Source organism: Aptenodytes patagonicus, chromosome 1, assembly GCF_965638725.1.
Source record: "Aptenodytes patagonicus chromosome 1, bAptPat1.pri.cur, whole genome shotgun sequence".
Lineage (NCBI taxonomy): Eukaryota > Metazoa > Chordata > Aves > Sphenisciformes > Spheniscidae > Aptenodytes > Aptenodytes patagonicus.
This window is the reverse complement of record NC_134949.1, coordinates 31,924,384-31,945,807: the sequence shown is the minus strand read 5'-3', so window position 1 is coordinate 31,945,807 and position 21,424 is coordinate 31,924,384. Positions and strand designations below refer to the sequence as shown.

Here is a 21,424-nt window from a genome sequence, read left to right as displayed (position 1 = left end):
CTTAAAGTAGTAGAGCTGGGACATGGATGGAAACCATTGTCATTCTTGCTCCATGTTATTTTCTTTTTCCTTGATGACAAATTCTCACCAGTAGCAAAACCAAAGGATATTAAAGAAAAAGTCATTTAAAAGTCTTCCACCAAAAAATGATTGCCTGGTCTATACACTCTTGTGTGAACACAAGCATGCCTTTGTGCCAATATTAGATTCAGGAATTATAACCAGGAACACCTGCCTTTTGTTTCATGCAGTGTTGGTCTGTGGAACAGAGAGCGTTTCGGTGTGGTACTGCGGGCCACGCCAGTACCCGGGGCCCCTGTCCTGTCTCTGCTCCTGGTGGGGAGCTGCCCAGCTCAGAGAGTCCCATTGCATCAGGTAGGAGGGGTAGAGCTGCTTTGAGAGGGAAGCCACATTAAGTGACCTCCAGAGGCCTGGTAGAAGCAACATTTCTGGGATTTTGTGGTTTTGTGATTTGTAGCTGGCATTTGGAAGCTCTGGAGTCTTTTCCCAGCTTTCCTAAGGGGATCCACCTCCCTGCGTGGCTCTAGATCTATAGAATAGGGGTAGTAAAGTAATCTTTCTTTTACGTGCTAGTTGATTCTTCTGTCGGATTCATTACTGGGTATGTCTGCAGGGCCCATCACCCCTGAGACATATGTTTCCTTCGTAATAGTAATGAAAATGAAGCCAGCGGGCAGTTATGCTGCGGTTGTGATGGGTCGTGGGAGGTGGAATTTGGATCAAGGTTTGATATTTTATGTTACTCTGGCCCTCATCTCTCTTAAACCACTTTCAAACTATTTTTACGGCATGTTTTATAGTCCCTTCAGGATCATGAGTTAGTTCCTTTTCTCTTACGTTTTTCATATTAGATTTATGTTTTGGCTCAAGTCTTAAATAAATGTTTTCAGTTATAATGCTTTTCATCAGTTTTAAGAGTATTGTTTCTCTTTGCATCAAACATTTAGAACAGAAATGTGTTATGCATGAAATTAAATCATCTGAATATTTATTATTAATGATTACATGTAGAAGGAAAATACTACCCATTTAGGGGTTTTAAAAAAAGGCAAAAGAGAAGTGAAATGCCAACATGCGTGTTGTACATGGTTTTTTTGTGGAGCTGGTCGAAAAGTAAGCAGTTGGCAATAAGGGAATAGTATAACTTGTAAATGGTGCCAAACTTGCGTGTTATCTTTGCCAGGATTCCTGTTCTTACAGAGCTGCATTTTGTGTATGGTATGTATCGTAGGTTACTGTTCTCTCTTTTCAAATGAATAAAATGTTTTCACTCTGGAAGGAAAGGTTTGCATTTCTTCCTCTAGGAGCTGCTTTACAGTGATTTCTTTTCAGCAGCAGATGTGACACCAAACTCGGCAGAGTGCAAATATTTGTCCTTCGCTGGGGTTGCTCCAAAGCCCTTTGCAGCAAGCACGGATCACAGTCGGCTGGGAGGCAGCTTCTGGTGCATAACGACTTCACCGGGAATTTTGTTTCATGGGGGAATGCAGGCTCTGATATATTTGCAGGGAGAAGAGAGAGTAGCATTTTTCAGAGGAAGCACTGAATATATTGAGGCCAGTTCTCTTGTTGTTTCAGATCTACATAAGGCTTTCATGAGTACAGTGCTCGAGTGCTTTGATATTACATCGTGTCAGGTGACAAAGGTATTATCTCTCTCTTTTAGCGTCTTCCCAGCCCTGAGGCGGTATAAATTGTGTTACCTTCTCTTAACAGCTATTGCTCTCCCTTTGGGTGGGGGGCGGTTGCGGGGGGGGGGGGGGGGGGGAGGCATGCCTGGAGGGGCTGCTGTGGCTCCAGGCACCGGCACAGACCACCAGCCTTGGCACACCACTCCCCGCCTCCGGCCAAGCATCTCAGATCTGCTGAGAATAAAAAAGATTAGTGGCCAGATTTGTAAAGGCAGTGTGATGCGTAACACCTAAATACCTTTAAAAATACAACCTTTAGTCTTTAGCTTAAGAAATATAAATACTTGAGGAAAGGGCAACAGTATGAAAAACTGTATGTTTGGCATTCCCTACATCTTGCTCTGTGCAAGGGGCCTGGGGGAAAGGGCAGTGAAAATTTGTAGTCCTTATTTTGCATAAGGGAGATGTTACAGGGCCATGCATTAGGAACAGCAATGACAAGTTTCCCAAGTCCAACTAGGTCTCCAGTGCATCTTCACGTTGTTTGTGGGGTCTAACACAGGGCTGCCTGCCTGAGCCTGGCTCAGGGAATTTCTTTCAGAGCAGAAATGGACTTGTGCTGTAAAGGACAGGAAATGGTCTGTGTGGTGAACAAAGAATATCAAGGTTGATTTAAACTTTAAAAATTCATGGCTCTACTTTTGTTTATAGTCTTCACTCAGATCCCTTGAAAATCACAAATCTGCTGGGAAGAAAAGCAAAATGAACAGGCACTTAATGCTTTTAATGTCCCTGCAGTTCTTAAATATCGGCTTCTGCTTTTTCTCTAGAGAGCTGCAGAATCATGGACTGTTGCGCAGGGGTCAATATTAATTTCAAATTGGCCATTCACAGCTATAGCTTGTCTGAAAGATAACTTGTTTCTGTTTCAGAAGCCATCAATTTGCTCATTAGAATGCAGTAAAGGGAATTTCCCAGAAGGCTATTGATCCTGTCTAATTTTAAGGTAACGTAAAATAGTGATTTCAAACATTGCACAGTGTTAGAGACAGTCCTGCGAGAAAAGGCAGGACATATTATTCTGTCATATAACATTTCATTACTGCTTCATGTTCCACTGTTAAAAATCTTTGTAGAAAGAATAACATGAATTTTTACCATAAATGTTAGGAAGCAAGAATATGCTGGGGTTTTTTATGCTCAGAGGGAGAAGATGGTAATATATCTGGGACTTGTTGTAGCAACATTATTTCAAAATTTTCTTATTTTTAATGCAAGTACAGTATCTTGAGTGTTTTGTGGGTGTGCATGTGTGTGAGAGAGAGTAAAAGTCCCCTGCCTTCCTATCAGTTCACATCAGTTCTGCATTGTGTTCATATCAATGCATGACAATCACTGCATCACTTCATCTGCAGTGAAACATATGTTATACACTCATATTTTTTATTGTTCTTAAACATACTTATGCAATACTCCCCCCCCCCCCCCCCCCCAAATTTCATGGCTAGCTAAGACATCATTCAGGAAGCTTACCATATTTCTTTAACTGTCGAACTATTTTTTCCTGGAGTATGTAACTAGTAACTAGAAAATTAAACAAACCTGCTGGTGTTTAGAACAGGCAGGTCTCACAGTGACTCCCAAAAGCTTTCCAGTTTTTAGGTCTCTTATGCTGGGGACTAGACCAATGATTTCCATGATTATATTATTTCTACAGCTGTTGATGGAGAAGGGAAATATGTCAATTTTCAAAATCTGTATTTGTCAAAGAAACAGATCAAATAAATAGAAAAAAATCCATAGTTGTGTTTTTATTTTGTATTATTTGCCTTTTATTCTGCCATTCCCATATATTATCTCCTTAAACAACACGGGAGCTGGAGCTGCAGACCCCACAGTGGCAGATTATTATTAGCAAAATCCTTTCAGACATAACGGATAGCTCCTTTTAAATGAAATAGGTTAAAAAGATATCCTGTTCATTAAAAAAGACGACACCTGACATATTTACATTAGCTGGTGCAAAATAATTCACCTTACCAGCCAAGGTGCAGTCAAAGAAAGCTGAGGAATTCAGTGTAATAAGCCATGTGCATGTCCATACCCCATGCTTTCAATGTGTGAGCTTGGGGTAAGACAAAGAGATGTAGGCTGAAAGCAATGCTTGTTGCAAGCCACAGGCACCTGGCAGTTTGGCGAGGGATTTCGCAGTAGGAAGCTGTGTTCCCGAAGTCCTGAAATGAGATTAGTGTAAAAGGTGAACAAAACCAACAATAAAGGTAAGCAAAGAGTGTCTGCAATACCTCAGTACACGTAAAAAACTGTGGATAAAGCTGTAAATTCATTTCAGATGTTAAATATGGAATAAAATAGCCAAAGCTATGCAAATAAAAAAATGTATAAATATTTTTATTGAAATCTCACAAAATGGATACTTGAAGAAGTAAATTGATGGTTTTAATGCTAAAGATGTAAAATACAATTTCATTTGGATTTATGACTGTGGTCTCATTATGGTGAATTATATGTTTAAAAGTTGTGAAATTAGTCATCTCAAATACAGCTGTGGTGAGCTCATGTTCCTGTAGCAACTCTCAGATAAGTGTCAGTCTCTAATATATTTTTAATTAAAAATCTAATTGGGATTTGTTATTGCTTCTAATTAATCTCCACATATGAAACGTAGTTTTGTGCTCGTTATCTGCATCTTTTTCTTATTGCAGCATTTCCTACCCCAGTAAGTCTCAGGAGCTTGGTTTATTGGTCCCTCTTTCACTACACTAAGGGGGAGGAAAACCGGGATAAAAGCCAGCATCAGTCCACGTTTTGCTTCTCTGTCGAGTCCCTGCTGGAGGCCTGAGCTATGGTTCAGTTCAAAGCTGATGTCCTCTCTGCCAGCCAAACCTTGAATATTTGCTCTCCCACAGAGGGGAAATTCAGTGTTTCTGTACCAGGTGGGGTGCTGAGCCCGTTGGGGGTGAGTCCCCCCCCCTTTTTAAGGATCTACACTGAGTTGTGGAGAGGGGCTGCTGCACTGGTAGTGAGGTGCGGACGCCTTTCTACAGGTGTTGGTTGGGGCTCTGACTTGGAAAGAGAACCTGCTGTTGTACTCACCCTTACTAGTGGCAGAACATCCACTCTTGCCTGAAAATGCCTAGTCAGTCTGCTGGAGCCAGCCCCGGGGAGGCTAATTCAGTGTTGTGAGAGTATTCATAGTCCGTCAGTAGGCACTGAGGCAATATGGGGTCATTGCTCCATACCTGCCCTCTAGCCAAAGCCAGCTTTACATGGTACAGGATTTCTCACCACATAAAACACTGAAAAAAGAGCTTTGACGTAAGTTTAGTAATATCTGCTGATAAGTATAAGATCTGAAGGGCTTGATGTATTTTGCATGCTGTGAAACTCTCTCTCTCATGTCTTTATTATCCCCCATTTCCAAACAGTAGCTATTCTGGTCATTGAGAGCTCCTGGAGCCTATTCTTATGTGGCCTCATAGTCTATTGACTCAGACCGGAGGTCAGACTGCTGGTATTTATGATCTATAATGTGCTTACCCAAGCAGACATGGCTGAAAAAAACCTCTTTGTGGTGTTTGCTACCACTCCAGAAGGAAGCTATAGCAGCCACAAGGTTGTTCTCGGTCCCAAGGGGCTATAAGAGGGCAAATGTGTCTGACTGCTGCCAATTTATGCTCTTCATGAAGCAGTGCAGAGCTCTTATGTCTGATGTGCACCTTGTGAGGATGTTCTGCAGCGCGCAGGATTGTGCCTTGGATGTACTCTGCCTAAGACAGGCACCTGGTGAATCAGTTTTCCTACTTGTCCAAGTTTCTTACAGAGACAGAAGTGTCTTCCAAAATCTTCAGAAAAAAAGGGCTCTAACTACATACATGAAATATCTGAGCAGAATCCCCTCCAGAAGCTTTGAAAGATCTTCTTCTTGTCACTGGCTGTACAGGAAATTAAGGCACAGTTTGGAAGGACTACTGTGCCAAGCTCCTTTATATTAGCATTTAGTCTTCCTAACTTGTCCCTGTCTGAGAACTAGAAGTGATTTACCTTTTGAAACAGAAGGTGAGATTCAGTTTAGGTAACTTCGGGTTTTTATAACATACATATCTAAATCTGAAATATTTGTCTAGAACATCCCCCGGGCCATAGTCAGTAGATAAATAGGGATTTCCTCAGTTTGTTTCTTCTTCTTCACACCAAATATCGCTTAACTGAGGTGCACCTCATGATGGAGACATCCAGAATCAGGTGAGATGACTTCTTTCAGGAGGCTGTGGTGGAGTGGCTGGATTTGATCAGTGAACAACATGCTGAACACCACTTTCTGTGTACCCAGAGAAACTGCAATGCCTGGCCACACCAGCTGTGAGGCTAATTTATGCCTCTGAAGCCAGCGTTTACCTTGACACGGCCCTCTTCACCATCTGGTTTTGCCATGCCACTGTTTCGCAGCCCTGTTCCATTCATTCAGAAAATCACATGGATACTTCTAACCTGTACTGTAACGCCCTATTATCTATTGTATTTTGAAAGTAACACTGGAACAAGCAAGAAGAAACTTGCTTGAATGTGCAGGACCAGCGTTCCCCTATTCCAATGTTGTTCGTATCATCTGAAATTGTGTATTCTCAAAGTCTGTCCTGCGACATTTTAAGAGGGGATTATGCCATGCATGAAGCTGTTGTGCGCTTATCTTCCCAGTTTCAAAACCATGGCTGCAGTACTTGAGTAGCAAACCAGACACCCTTGATGAAGGGTGTGATTAAACACTCACACTATTACCCTGACAAATATGCATATAAGCAATACTAAACTGTTTATGGGATTCAAACTTTAATCACTGACCCACTTCAACAAATGAGGAATGCAATCACGCTCCACATAAGGACAGTGGATGCATCTTCTTTTGCCACTTGAGCAGAAGGCTCTCGAATTTCATGTTTTATGCTCAGAATATAAATGAGTTTCTTCTTGTCTGAAGCATTATTTCTGTAAGATTGAAGACAATTAGTCATACTGTTTTGTTCAGATACTATCCTTCTTTATTAAAGATACATTTGAAATATAAGGGGGAAAAAAAAAAGACCCTGCATAGTTAATCTGGTTGCATATGTTTCAACAACAGAATAAAAATAAAATGTAGGTCTTTAGTCTGATTTCTACAGAGCGATCCAGTAGCACCACCTGCTGTTTATAGGGAGCACTGCTGTTTTATAGATATGCAATAGGTAACATTTTATATATATGTATATATTCCAAAAGCATCTGTACAGTTTAACCTTTTTGAATGGATGAGACACAGGCTTCTAAATTGCTTTTATGTTTCAGAAATGCCATTCTAAGTGTCATTTGCAAGAAAGGCAGATATTTAAACAGTGATAGACTTTCTGCAATGTACTCCATAATATTGAATAATGCCAAGAGGCATATTTACTGGAAAAAGTCTGTTTAGAGGTCTTATTCTTACTGTTTTATTTGTGGAAAATAGTTAGGCAGAAACTCACATCTTCTGCAGCAGTAAATGGTCTGGTAAATTAGAAAGCCGTTACACTAATTTCAGTGAAGGAGAAAATAAAGCAGTGATCCACTTGAGGTTGCAGAAATGTAAATCAGCTTGCATTAGTAAGTCATAAAATTCTTTGGTAAATGAGAAAAGAAAAACATATTTTTTGTCCAAATCTAAGTCCATTTATATAATTTGTCCTTTTCTCTTGCTCTGTTTTTCTTCCCTCTTACCTTGGTGCTGGTAATTCATGCATTTCCAGTGCATTACTGGGTTTTTCCCTGTAGCTTTGAGCTGTGCCTGGCATGTGGGATCCCAAGGAAGGGGCAGCACCTGCTGCAACTGATGCTGCCGCGGCAGCGCAAAGAGATGCCCCAACAGGAAGGCACTTTCTCCAGGCAACAACCCTAAATGCCAAAACTCACTCCTTCCTCCCCATCCTCATGCACGACCCTGAGCATCTCTCACAAGGCCCCAGTGTGCAGGGGCCCTCCAGCCTTGTGACACAGCACAAGGCTTCTTGCTTGTGGAGTTTATGGAAGGGGAGCAGCCTGAGTCACTCAGCGCTAACCTACGTCTTAAGCCTTTCCTCGAGGCTGGATGTGGACTTTTTCTAGTTCTGCCTGGGTGGTTAAAAAATTGTCAGCCTGCTGCTCACAGTGTCTCCTGGGTTTGCCCAGAAAGCAGGTGGGTCTTTCCTGGTATCTCTCATTGGGCAGACACAATGTCTCACAAAAGCAGGCTCCGGGTTTGATTGCCTTACTGTCATTACGAAGTTCAAAACATCTAAGGGTAAAGGAATTTCAGCACTTACCTCAACTGGTTTAGAAATAAAACATCCTGCCAAGCAGAGCCTACCACTGTCATTGACACAATTAACTAATTATGGATGTAGGAATCCACAGCGTGCAGACCACCCTTGCCAGCACGAGCCCTCACCTGGCGCCGTGATGGGGTCCCTGGGTGTTACACCATCTCACCAAGACATGGAAGGGCTGGGCTAGGCTGTGCCTCGTGCTTTGCTAAGGCAGCGCTGGGTACAGGCTGAAGGGCAGGAGTGCGGATTTGCATGTATGACATTAGCCTGCAGTTAAGCAGCATTATCCAGTGAGGGGAGGCATCAAGTTGTACACAAGGCAGTTGGGACCAAAGTGTGGTTAGGTATGAAGGAAATCAATCTATTACAGAAGTTGGGAGATGGAGGGAAGCGTAATTTTTAAAATGCAACATGTAGCTTCAAGTTTACTGACGAGAAGACAGCATCTAGCATGAATTTATGAACTGTGTCATTAGAACCCAGCGGTCAGGTGGGGGGGTCCCTTCACAGGAGGGTTACTGCCCCGTGGCCAAGGTGGGCACAGCTGGTCCCCATGGCACCGGCCCAGAGCACCCATCATCATAGACTAGCTTGGGCAAAACAAGACGACAAAGAAGATAAATTATTACAAAGATGGCATTTTGAGTGAGCCCACGTCTGCTGCCGGTTTTTCTAATGCAGAAGCCAAGTCTCAGAGTAGGAGAGAGTTTAAGTGGAAAGGAAGAATAATTACAACTTCACTGCGGTAAAGGAGAGTAAAAAGATATCAAAGGCATCTAATGAGAGATCTAGACAGACTTTTAATGAATGCTTGTGAAGCATGCAAGAGTGCAGTCAGTATTTGTACCACCGACGCAAGAAAGTACAGAAGTCCCAGATACTTATGAGTCTGGGAGAAAGAAAAAAAATCCCTTGTAGCTGGCACTGCATTCAGAATGAGCTAAATAAACCTTCACACTCCACCTTGTAAAGAAGATGGAGAACCAGGGGAAATGGACACCAGTTTATTCCAGATGCAACTACACTGCTTGTAGATAAGTTTAATAAAATTGGTGGAATTTAAATGAAGATGTAGGAGAAAGCCAAATGCCAAATTCCTACAGTAGCCAGTGGAAAAGAAATACAGCTTTTCAAGAGGTGAATTAAGAAAAGAGTCCACATCTGTTAAATCTGTAAAGTGTTGAAGTAATTAATTCCATCAGTGGAAACAGGCAGTCAAAAGTTTAAAAAAAATGTTGATGCAAATGCAAAATTATTGAGAAGATAAATAAGAACATTTAACTTTGATCAAGATAAGCCTGATCCCTTACAGAAGGAATGATGATTCAGTGTACTACTTTGATGCTGAGCTGCAACTGCACCAAAGCAGTTTCCATTGGATCTCAAGGAATAATAGAGCACCTTCGAGAGTCCATGAAGTTTAGTGAAATAAAATTGTGTGCAAAGGCTGTACAGCTTTATGATTAGGAAACACTGAAAACAACATGTACATGTTAGCACCTAATTCGGTGGGGTGTGGCGGTTTCCAACACGGTATTTTTCCTTCCTCGTAATAATTAGCCTGAGTAATTCCGTGTCAGTGTACCTTTGAAGCAAAGGACCTAGCCATATTTTCCTGGAAGCAACAATAGCCAGCTATAATACTAAATATTTTAAAATGAATACAAAAGTTCTCTGCCCAAAATAATTTATTGGAATCAATTTGCAACAGTCACCTACAAAAACACAGCATGGATTCTGGTCTACCTTCAAACTGCTTTGTGGAGTTTCAACCTCTTCATCACTACAAGACTGGTCCTGCGAAATGCTACATACAAAATCATCTTGTTTTCAGGCAATCTCTGGCTTTTTTTTTTTTGAAGTTGGTGATGCTGGCCGCTGCAGAAACCATGAACCTGGATGGGATGGACACACTATGATCCGACACACTGAGAGCAACCACGTGTCAAACTTAGAATTAAGGAAAACTGGTAAACTTAAACCTAAAGTTGTAAAGCTCTACTTGAAAACACCAGGTTAATACACTGTCATATTATTTAACATCTATTGTTAGACATGTTTGCTTAACAGCTGTAATATCCTGCTTGGTAAGAGAGCAGGTGTTACTTTAGGCAACAGTCAGGTAATAGGCCCAGGTGAGAAGTGCTAATTGTAGGCCTTAATAATGACCTACTCGGCACAAAAAGCTGCGTGTAAAGAAGAGAGGCAGAGGCCTCTTACGTCCACCTAGGCACATTGGACCAAATCACCCTATAGCAGGGAAATTCATAGACTTGGTGACAGGCCTGTAAAGTTACTGAGTTCTTCTGCTATAGTCCCAAGAAACTCCATACAAAAAAGGAAAATTGAGCATTTGTTTTTTCCCAGGTTTAAAGAAATCTATGCCACAAATAACATTCTCGATTTCAATACTGGGAAGTGTTAGTAAAGGCAAAAATATATCAGAAATGTAAATACCATGTTAAACCCCCCCACCTTTTCTTCAGGAATAGAGCTTTGCTGAGACAACAGCTTAAAGTGTTGTAACTCTTTCGCCATGTCTGAGCTCTCATTGCCATTGAAGGCCTACAGTGGACTTTTGAACTGGGTGGTAAGTCCTAAAGTATACAGTGTTAGCAGAGGATTTGTAGCAAAATCCATGAAATTTCTAAAATTGCCAAATCATTTAGCAATTTCATATAGCATTTTGTAAATCACTTTGAAAGATCTCTTACTTTATAAAAAATTACAAAATGTGCAGTTCAGAGAGGCCACCTGGACAACGTTCACGAGATTGGACCCCGTATAGCAGCAATGTGTCTAGAGGATACAGGACACCCCTTGTGACTTCAGAGCACACAAGGCAGAACAGCACATTCTTTTGTTACAGGAACAGCACTCTCTAGTAAGAGGGAAAGAAATGAGTGTGTCACAGAGTCCCAGTAAATAATACATCATATTATAACTTATGTTTATCTTCTTCAGGAATTTTCCCAAGCACATCCTGTGCTTAGAGCCTGAAAGAAGTCAACAAGTTGAAGGACAAAACAAGCCTACTACAGTGGTTACTGATACAGACTAACCTCTTACATCGCTGTGCTTTAGCAGACCAACTTCCAGGCAGCTACTCTGAGACTCAAAAATTTTTTGAAATTTGACTAGTTTGCAACTTATCTTGTAATTGGTGTTGCTTGATCCTCAATTCCTTATGAAAAGATTACCAGTTTAGAACATGTCTGATAGAGAATACAAGTAACAGACTGCAAAGGAACCCATTTACTCCAGTCCTAGACTGAACTGATGGTGGTGACACACTTCTGAATAAAGGAAAATACATCCAAGTCCATCAAATAATCTAATCATTGTAGAATAGACTGAACTAGACTAGTTCAGTTGGAAGGGACCTACAATGATCATCTACTCCAACTGCGATGTACAGTTGGGACTAGATGATCTAATACTAGTTCACTGTACTAGATTGTACAGTGAACTCTAGATCTAAGGGGTGGCACGCAGACAGAATAAGCAGAAAGTATTTAAGCAAATAATTTCCCTCAAAATGAATTGTCAGTATCTTTCCACTGTAGCAGAATCCTGTGCACTTAGAAACAATAAAATCAATACAGGGGAGTGGATTTTTAGTCTTGTAATTCCATTTCTTGAAGAGCAAGAAAGATACAGAAAAATAATGAGCGATATTCTGCTATTTTCACTAGCAATATGCTCTGCAAAACACTGTTTTCTTCAGTGTATTATTAAGGGTATATGCATTACCCAGCTATAGATCGTAAGAGGATCAATGCTGAGCAGATAGCACTCACTGAATAGTCAGAGCTTTCCCTTTTACTAACCAGCAAAAATATCACTATTTAAGATGGTTCTTTCCATTTGAGCTGAATCATCCAAAAAAAGAGATGGAGCTGTTCGCTGTAACAATATTCTTATAGAATTTTTGTTTCTAGAACTAAATGAAAGTAAACACCTTTTATTGCAGAAACAATTTTAATAAGGTCAAAGTGTACAAAAACCTATCAGAACAAATGTTAGATGAACAGACGATTAAAGAGTAATTGTGGCCTCACTGGACAATGTGTATTACATACCTCGTTACTCATCTGAAAGAGAATTGGGACACTTCTTTTGTCTTAAACAACAGTTTTATAACTGTCCATCCTACATGCTTATTCTGTCCATTCTACCGCTGCCCCAAATGCAGGAGTTGCATGTTTCAGAGGAGCCTGCAGCTAGAAAGGTTGAACTTATCTTTACTGATTCAATTCATAGACTTTTTAACAAAACTTTAACAGGTTTTATTTTTTTTTAAAGCTTACTTGCAAGTCATGTTTTATAGGCAATATTCTACCATCTAGCTTTGGTAGTGGTTGATGTAACATTTTAAAGAATATTTGCTATTCACACAATTTGCATTAGATGTTTAAAATACCATGACTGAAACAAAAGTTAATTTGTCCAAAAGGACAGTCAAAGAGGCTAAAAAGATATTTTAGGACAATGATCGAAAGCCTTTACTGTATCATAGTCACTTCAAGTGTTGTAAAGCAGTTTTCTACAATCTTCAGCTTTTCTTCAGAAAGCAGGTTTTCTTGCTTCAATTGTCCAATAAGAGCTTCCAAGGACCTGAGCCTCCCCAAAGTTTTTATCTCCTGCATTTCAAGTAGAGTTATCTTAGAGTGGAGCTTTGAAATTTTTTGCCAAAGGTGATCTCTGTCTATGTCTTGTTTGCAGTATGAATGCTCAGTTTGTAATACTTCACTTCCACTATATGCATTCATATACACAGATTTATCTGTTTCTGTCTCCTCTGTGTCAAGAAACTCTTGCTTAATAGGCAGGAAAGAACTATTTACTATTTCAGGCTTTTCTGGACTCTCGGCTGGCACAATAATAGCAATGACAGATTCTTCATTTCCACTGAACTGTTCAATAGTTTGTGTGACTGTACTCAGTAAAACTGCATTTTCACTTGTTGGCTGTACTTCAACAGAGCAGCCTACAACATGAGAGTTAGGATTTTCAATTGCATAGTCAGTAATTGAACCTAAAGCATTTTGCAGTTTGAGAGATGAATTCAAGTAGTTAGGGTTTGTAAATTGCAAGACTGTAGCTGTACAACCTAGTGGATCCTCTGCAGAAGTATGAACACTGGTAGCTTCCATGCTCTGGACTGCTGCTGCCATTAAAATAGGATTAGGTTGATGTATATGCTGCTTAGATGAACTGTCAACAACGACACCGTCTGCCTGAAAGTCTTCTCCATTTTGAAGTTGCAGTTTTTGAATTTGTAAAGGTTTACTCAATGCAGTTGAGCAAACTACATCTACTTTTCCATCTACGTTTTCTGCAATTACAGGGTTTCTCTTTGGCGTACAAGGTTCAAGTGATACAGATGCTTTCTCTGACACTACATTTGTATTTGTTTCTTCCGGGTCTTCTCTCTTTATCTCTTGTGGGCTGTTCTGAGAAGAATCTTTTTCCTGGAGGGAAAAAAAACAAAACCAACCACCTTGTAACTAGGAAATCACTTGAGCATAAAAAAAATGGGCAAATCTCTTTCTATAGCATGGTACTGCATAAGGAGTAATTTAGGTGAGCACTGTTTAAAAATTACACCAGAGACCTGAAAATTCATGTAAGCGTCTTCCATAACTTTGCTTCAGGTCCTAAATGTTAAAATACTGTTTTAAAGTTCTAAAGGCAATAATACTTTTTTTTTATTTTTTCCCTTTTCAAACTCTAAGGAACTTTACTGATTTACATGAGTCATAATTTTAAAAGCACTTGAAGAGAAGTGGCTACACAAATCTGTCTGACAAAGACTGGCTAGCATCTCCCATTACCACCTGAAACATTGTATTAAATGTATGTATATTAAATAGACACAGTACAAGATTTTTGCATTAAAGATGCAACAAAGTTGTTTTAGAAAGATCTAGCAAATTTTTAGTCATGCAGTCTACCCCAAAGAGAATTTAACAACAACAACAAAAGATTACGCACACAGGCTTGCAGAATAGTGAAACATATTCATGCACAATCACATAGGCTGATTTTAAAACGAGCAATTCAATTCTGACAACTAAACTTCGCAATTCATAAAAATGGAGACCTTTTTTTGGATGGATAGAAATCTTAGCAGAAGAATACAATTTTAATAGGATTTTAAACAGAAGTTGTTACTGAAAGAGGGACAATTTGAAGCATAGCCTTTTTTAGCCACCTTCTTTTCCCCTCCTCCATGTGAACTACATCACCACATGATTAGATTTAAGACCAGTATCCAAACAAGCTTTTTAGTATGTCAGTCAGTAAAACAAAAATACACTAATAGTGAGTGTCTTATTTTTTTCTAGTAGGCTTGATTCTGAAGAGACCAAGCTGCAGAACTTGTACTCGCGTTAGGCCTACAGACTGAAAAACAAGACCAAAGCTGCCCAGAACAAACAAACAGAACAAGCAGCAACTTTAACTTTGTTAACTAAATACAGGCCAGGCAAAAAAAAACCCAGGAGAGGGGGGGGAAGAGAAAAAGAAAAAAAGAAAGGGAGGGGAAAAAAAAAAAAAGAGGCCAGGCTGAAAAAAACAATTATGATGGAAAAGATAATTTTGAAGTGTATGTTCATAAAAGTATGTATGTAGTCTGAAGTATCATAAATACATTAAACTTTGTAATTTGATTTTAGATGAAACTTCAGTCTTAAAAGGACTGAAAAAATGTATAAAAAAATAGAACTCATTTGGTTACCTTTATCTTTTTAAAGGTGATGCTTAACATCACATCAATCTTAGGGATTTTGAGAGAATGAAGTATTTCCCTTTCTCTGTTCTATCAGGAGCTGAAAAAGACCTTCTCAGCCTAAATCTTTTAACTAGACAAAACTCTTATGAAATAAATTAGGGAAATGTCCCCCAAATCCTTGCCTATCAGAACTGCCATTAAGGCTGAAGGAAAGGCACCAAAACACCTCTCAGGACAGAGCTGCTTGAAGAAAGACCTTTACTTTCATTGAAAAACTTTCTTGTCCATCGGTCCCTGCCCTCATACTCTTACGACAGTCTTCAAAATAAAAATCGTTGCAAACTAATGTAGAATGGTTACCAATACTGAAACGCAAGCAACTAACACTGCTCTTGAGACACAAACATTCTTTATTTGGAGGAAGAAATAATATGAAATGTTTCCTGAAGAGTCATTAAGCATTTCTGGGAAGACATCCTTCACTTGCTCCGTAATACATAAAGCAAGGTGGTGGTGAACAATACACAAACATTGCAACTCCTCGCTTTCAGTTTACCAGACCAAGGGTTTACAGATGAGTGCTGAAAGGCAGCTTGGGACCTTAGCTTCTTGTTCCTCTACAGTAAGTCAGGAACACACTAACAAGGGATTCTCCCCCAGAATTAGTAGAGCTCTTTCCCATGTCTTTGTGAATATTCAGTCTATGTAGAAAATTAGGGTTTGGGGCAACTACAGAACCAGTGGCCAAGTCAATGGATATTGTTGATTTGCCGAGGTGGTCACTGACAGGATATGTCTTGATGTTAAGAAAAGTGCAGTCAGAAGCGGGAGATTAAAATAAATATTGCCAGAGAGAGGAGTGAGACCCCAGGAAAGCAAGTTCACAGTATCATGGATACGAAGAACTGGCATGTCTTTTCTTTTGATAGCAGGGAAGTGATGGATACACTGAAAGGAAGCACAGAATATTCTTCTTCCAAACTGGATAAATCTACCTGGGATTTCCCAGATATATATTGCTGATGCAAAAATAATTTAGAGAAGCCATTGGTATGTTCTTGGCAACACCACGGCATAAAAAGTTTGTTACCTGCATAACTCCACTGTCCATCTTTGTAAGTATACTATGACTGGTCTATGGTCACATGCAAAATGAGAGAATGAAGAGGTGGGGAAAAGCCAATTTTTCTTTAGGGGGAAATCACGTAGTTTATCTGTAATTGCACAGAAGCACAGGGCAGCAAAGCCCAGTTCCAAAGCTACGGCTCCCTTTTACAGTAACAGCACAGGGAAGTGAGGGATATATTGAAGCGGGGTGGGGGGGTTGGAAGGAAAGATATTTATTGCTAAGTTACTACTGCCATAAATTGCAAGATATTCTATTTTCATATTTGAGAGATTTATCAAGATTGCTTTTCACTCTACAGAGTCACAAGCAGTCTGGACAACACTTGCAGCTATCCAAGAAGACAGAGAACTTCATGACTAAAAAGAAACTGTTTTGTAAAATTAATTAGCCACACATTTTGGTTTCAGCAATTCAGCCTTAATTCCAGTCCTTCCATTTCTCCCACCTCCAACATGATGATCCTGAGGAAGATACTTATGTGCCAGAAGAGAATTAGCATAGCTTTGATCAAGATTAGGTGCCTGTGTAGCACAGTATTTTTATGTAACCAATAGTACAACTCTGTGAAAGGCAAGATGGAATAGTCTTTGTGGGATATCTTCAGCAGCCTACACTCCTGAGTTCTTAGGTATTAGAGAGTTTAGGGACAGGAAAGAGAAACGTGTCGTTTTAAACTAATACATTCCAAAGCCAGTATTTATGTACAGTCAATAAAAGGCCTTAAAAGAACATTAAAATATTAATTAAGAGTAATTGCACAGGAAAAAATATTGAGAATCATAATATTGTCATAGGAAATTCATTTTCCCATGGAAAATTTCCTATAGGAAATGCTTCTGTAATTTCCAGTTAAAAAAAGATATTGAACCTCCAGTCAAAGTATGGGAAGTTGTTCTTCCTTTACACTATGGAATCACATACTTGTTTTGTGTCAGTCCTGTTGGTAAAATATTTTGATGGATGGGAATTCTATTTTTAAAATAAAATACGAATATATTACAGATAATTAGAACATCTGTATTACATAAATAGTTGGTTAGCTTTGTACAATAAAAAAGACAGGAATACATTACCTCATCACCTGGGGAAGAGAAAATTGTTGGTACAGCAGTATGCTTCAAGTATCGTATACCCCATCGCACATCAAGGGAATCGGGGGTAAAATGATCACTGCATAGAAGCTGGTGCTTACTTGGAGTCCATGCATCTCGTTTCATATTCCGCAGCCATTTCTCAAGTCTCTCTTTATCATGAAGTGGAAATCTTTTTTAAAGCAGTTGAAAAAAACAAACAAAAACACAAACAAAAACAACTTTTTTCTTTCTTTCTTTCTTCTTTTCAAATAAAGAATATCTCATTGTTCCTTACAAGGTAGCCTTTCCTTACAAAAAGATTAAAATAATCCTTTTTAAAAAATTTTAAATACTAAATGCTAATCAGGGTGTCACTTACACGTTATTCCAATAATTATCCAAATTATTTCCAGTTGGGTATTTGCTCCAGAGTTCAGCAGCAGAATTTCTGTGGATTTCTGCTGGCCAAGGGTTTCAGAACCCATGGCCAAGATGTTTTAAAAGGCTTGATCCTGCAACACTTGCTCAGAAAGTAGTTCTGCTGAAGTCAGACAAAATACTCTGACTTCATTTAAAAAAAGTTAGGTCTGGTCCTCATTTTAGAAATAGTATTTGTGGAGCTTTTTTGTCTTACTAGACACAGTTAGTAACAGAAACTTTTGTTAGTAATTTTTGTTTAACAGAGTACCTCTTAATATATGTCATACTTTGGATTATCTGATAAATTGGAAATGTGGATATTTCCAGTGCAGGATTTAAATTCTGTTCAAAAAGTAAATACACACAAATGCAAAGAATTTCTGTATTTTGTGTTTCAGCAGTTAAGCTTTCTTACAGTGTTGAGAGCCCACCCAATATTATGTAATCCATAACTAACTTTTCAACCATCTAACCTACTTGAAAAGGAAAATGAAGAGTGTACACATTCATAGAAAAAAATTAAATCAATTTTGAAAATATATGCAAATGGTCAGACAAATTACATTGGAAGGAGAACTAAATTAAAAGAAAGTGGGTGAAGAGATGTAATTTACTTAATGAATCCGCAATACACAAATTAAAGGGAAATTAAAGGCTCATTATGATGCACGTACAGTCAAGCAGTTATGGTAATGGCAACACGAACGTTCAGACCACTCTTGGCTCTCATCTGTTACCAGACAGATATCAGGGTATTTGAAATGTGCTTACAGATTTCTCTGGTGCATATCACGTTTCTTTCAACTGTAGCATATAACCACATACGATACATAAACCATAACTTGAATTCTGAGCACTGTTAAATGACTACTGTTAAGGAAGCAATATTCCTTAGAATCATGAGCAATAATAATTTAAAATTTAAATTTAAATAATTTTAAAAAAATATCTCTGCTTTCAATTTTTAAATTGTAAGAGTGAGATTCATGTGGCCATTAAACCTGACCTGACCATAACTGTAGGATGTAAAAACTATTAGCTGTTGGCAGTACGATGGACAACAGAAACATCCAGATGTGAACAAGTGCCTACAGACTGTTTACAAGAGCCGTTTTTTTTTACTCCCTAAATAGAAATAGAGCATTCCTAACTCCATTTCTCTTCCCTTAGCTCTTCTTTCCTTTTAATTAACAATCAGTTATTTTGGTAATGTTTATTACCATCTGTTAATGGAACTTCAATGCACAAAATATTTGGTTCTGCAGTGAGGTATTCCCACACAAGAGAAGCTGGAGAGAGAGCCTGGAGTGGCCAGTGTCACCTGAATGCTACAAAAGACACCAGTCAGTTGGGCTACTTCTTGGCAAACCCTAGATCCCACCCTCAAACCCCCGAAGCTGCAGGTTTCTCCCAAAAGCCACACGTGGCAATGACTCGCTTACGCAGGCCCACAGTGTTCCAAAACTGCAAACTTAGCTGATTTTGAGAGAAAGATACCTGAGATTCACAGGATAAATGTGCATGTCTTCACCCCTTCCCCAATCTTTTGAATTTGCTGCCATTTAAGTTTTGAAGTTACCAAGGAAACAGAGCAAGCGTTTGATGCATCTGGCTCTGAGTGTCTGCAGGAATGCAAGGAATAACGCTAGCAAGAACACAATAACCTCTCAAGGACAGGTTAGAGATTCAGCCTTCTCAAATCCTGTCTACTTCAATTGTTTAAACCCAATAGCAGCATTACATATATTATACAGCATGCCCCATGAGTAACAAAGCTTAGCCTGGGATGTTACTACATAGGTCCAAAGAAGGCTCTCAGTAAGAGGATGGCTTCTTTCAACTGAGGGTCATGCCACCAATTGCACCCTCTCCAAGAAGAGCCTGAGAACATTTGCTTCCACCACCGTTACCCTTGCAACACAGCACTCACTGCCTTCCCCACAGTCAGCCTGCTTCAGAAGGAAAATAAAATAATCTGTAGTGAAAGCCAATGTCTGGTAGAGAAATTTATTATTTTAGCTTAAGGGCAACTTTGCCAAAACCTGCTCCTGCTCTCAATATCCCCTTACTCATCATCAGAATCTGTTCTTTGGTGTAAACGAGACACAAAAAAAGGAAAATGGAAAGAGGAAGTGAACAGAATTTATTCAGGAGCTGCCACCGCTGCACAAGTCAGAAAGGTGAAGAAATAAAACAAAGAAGGGCAGTCAGGTCAGCTGAGATTAGGTCATAGTTAAAAAGTTCATAAGGGGCTCAGACCCAAAACCACAGAGCAGCAGAGGACTTCTTTGGGGTGGTAAGAGGCAAGGGAATAAAACTTGCAATTCTCATCAGAAGTAGTTGCTAATGTAGGGCAAGAGATCTCTATAAATTGAATCTTAGCACCTCTTCTACAGGACCATGATACTTGTAATGCAGCGCAATTCAATGGCTAGATAAAACAGCTGTATTTTTGCCATCACCTTTATACTGATGCCATACGTTTGAATATAAATATGTATCAGCACTCAAACTTGTTTTGATCATCCACGTGGCACTCACATTCTCTAAAGCAATATAAATAATTTATTTCCCCTCATTTTCATGATTGTTGTATGATAAATCACATATTAAGAGACATGCTGGGAAAAGAGCTTTCCTTCAATCTAAACTAAAATGCCGTTCAAAGCAGTGTTCCTGTGGGTCTTCCCACATAGCCTTCCTGATCTTGGAATAACAATGACTGCTCAGCAACTGAAACAAACTGCCAACTTAGTTGGAGGTATAAATTTTACCAAAACAGATTTTGAGGCTAGTTGTGAAATTTATTCTTCAAATTTTTCTTAAACGCTACAAAATTCCTTCTGTTGACAAACGCTTATCATACTTTTATTCAACAGAAAACAATATTTAGTTACCTGCACTGTGCTACTCTCAGGGTTGAGAAACACTGTTTTTAGCTCACCATTCTCGGACTCAACAGCCACATAAACCCAACAGTACAGAGGTTACTGTGGGCCTGGGATGGCGACTAATCAATCAGGTGGCTGGACAGTAATATGCAGCCACCATAAACTGTTTTTTGGCAACGAAGCCAGTTAGCTTCCAGCTAGCTCAGCTGCCTCCAAGCAAACCAGCAATGCCTCTGCTCGCAGCGTAGGCAAGATAGTAATTCTAATGGCAATATTTAATTTTAAAGACTCAATATATGTTTACTTTCCTACTCTGTTACGCCCTTCGCTTAGCTTGCAAGCTGTCAGATAGAGGATACTCAGCTCCTTCACCGTTAAGCCAATGCCTCCACCAACGCTTGCCCTGCTGAAACACCCCTTCCACAAAGGCAGCCACGCTTGAAAGAAACGGGGTAACCGGTGCTGCTTAGCTCTAACAGCTGCACAGCCTCAACGTTGTAAGCGCAAATTTTATTTTTCAGTCGAACCTCTTTGGTTTTCACTTCATGAATCCTCTGCACCTATTCAACAGCCCTTCGACGCTGCTGTACCTCTCCCCCCCAAGCAAGAACCGTCCGTCTTCGCGGGGGGGTGTGATTAAATACTCAGCCTGTCGACCCTTTTTCCCTACACCTTCCCCCCCTCCCCGAGATGACAGCGTTATTTCCCTCTAGCCACTGGGGACCAGGCAGGGTTCAAAGGCGACTACCAGCCCCCAAAGTTAGTTTGTCGGCCATTCCCCACCCCCCCCCCCGCCCGGCTCCTGAGGGGCCGCTGCGGGCCTCGCCTCACTCGGGGTTGGCCCCTCTGGCGTTCGCCATCCCCGGGGCCAGCCCTCACCCAGACCCTGCCCCGCTCCCCGGCCGCTCACGGGTAGAAGCTCAGCTTGCGCTGGTCCCTGGCGCTTTGGCCCCCTCGGTTCTTGCAGCAGGACGCGGCGCAGTACCGCGGCATGGCGGAGCGGACCGGGCGCGGGGCGGAACCATCCGCGCGGCGGCAGCGGGGGCGCGGGGGGCGGGAGTCACGGGGGCAACGCCCGCCTCCTCCTCCCACCGCCCCTCGCGTCAGGGGACGAAGCCCCGCCCAGCGGCGGCAGCTGCGGCAGCGGCCGTCCGCGTGCGCCGCGTCACGTGGGGCCGAGCGGCCAAT

General features: G+C 40.4%; 1 protein-coding gene across 2 annotated transcripts; it reads right to left on the bottom strand.

Annotated features, from left to right (window-relative positions):
* Positions 1-11,949: 11,949 nt before the first annotated feature.
* On the bottom strand, positions 11,950-21,276 carry THAP5 (THAP domain containing 5). 2 transcript variants are annotated; one of them, XM_076330973.1, is made up of 3 exons: positions 21,147-21,276; positions 16,926-17,115; positions 11,950-13,461 (listed from the first exon to the last, which is right to left on the bottom strand). In XM_076330973.1, exons 1-3 carry the CDS (start codon positions 21,227-21,229, stop codon positions 12,493-12,495), a joined length of 1,242 nt encoding a protein of 413 aa, XP_076187088.1. In that variant the 5' UTR covers positions 21,230-21,276; the 3' UTR covers positions 11,950-12,492. The 2 variants fall into 2 exon arrangements, with proteins under 2 accessions (XP_076187088.1, XP_076187096.1); XM_076330981.1 differs by lacking the exon at positions 21,147-21,276 and adding an exon at positions 18,566-18,987.
* Positions 21,277-21,424: the final 148 nt, after the last annotated feature.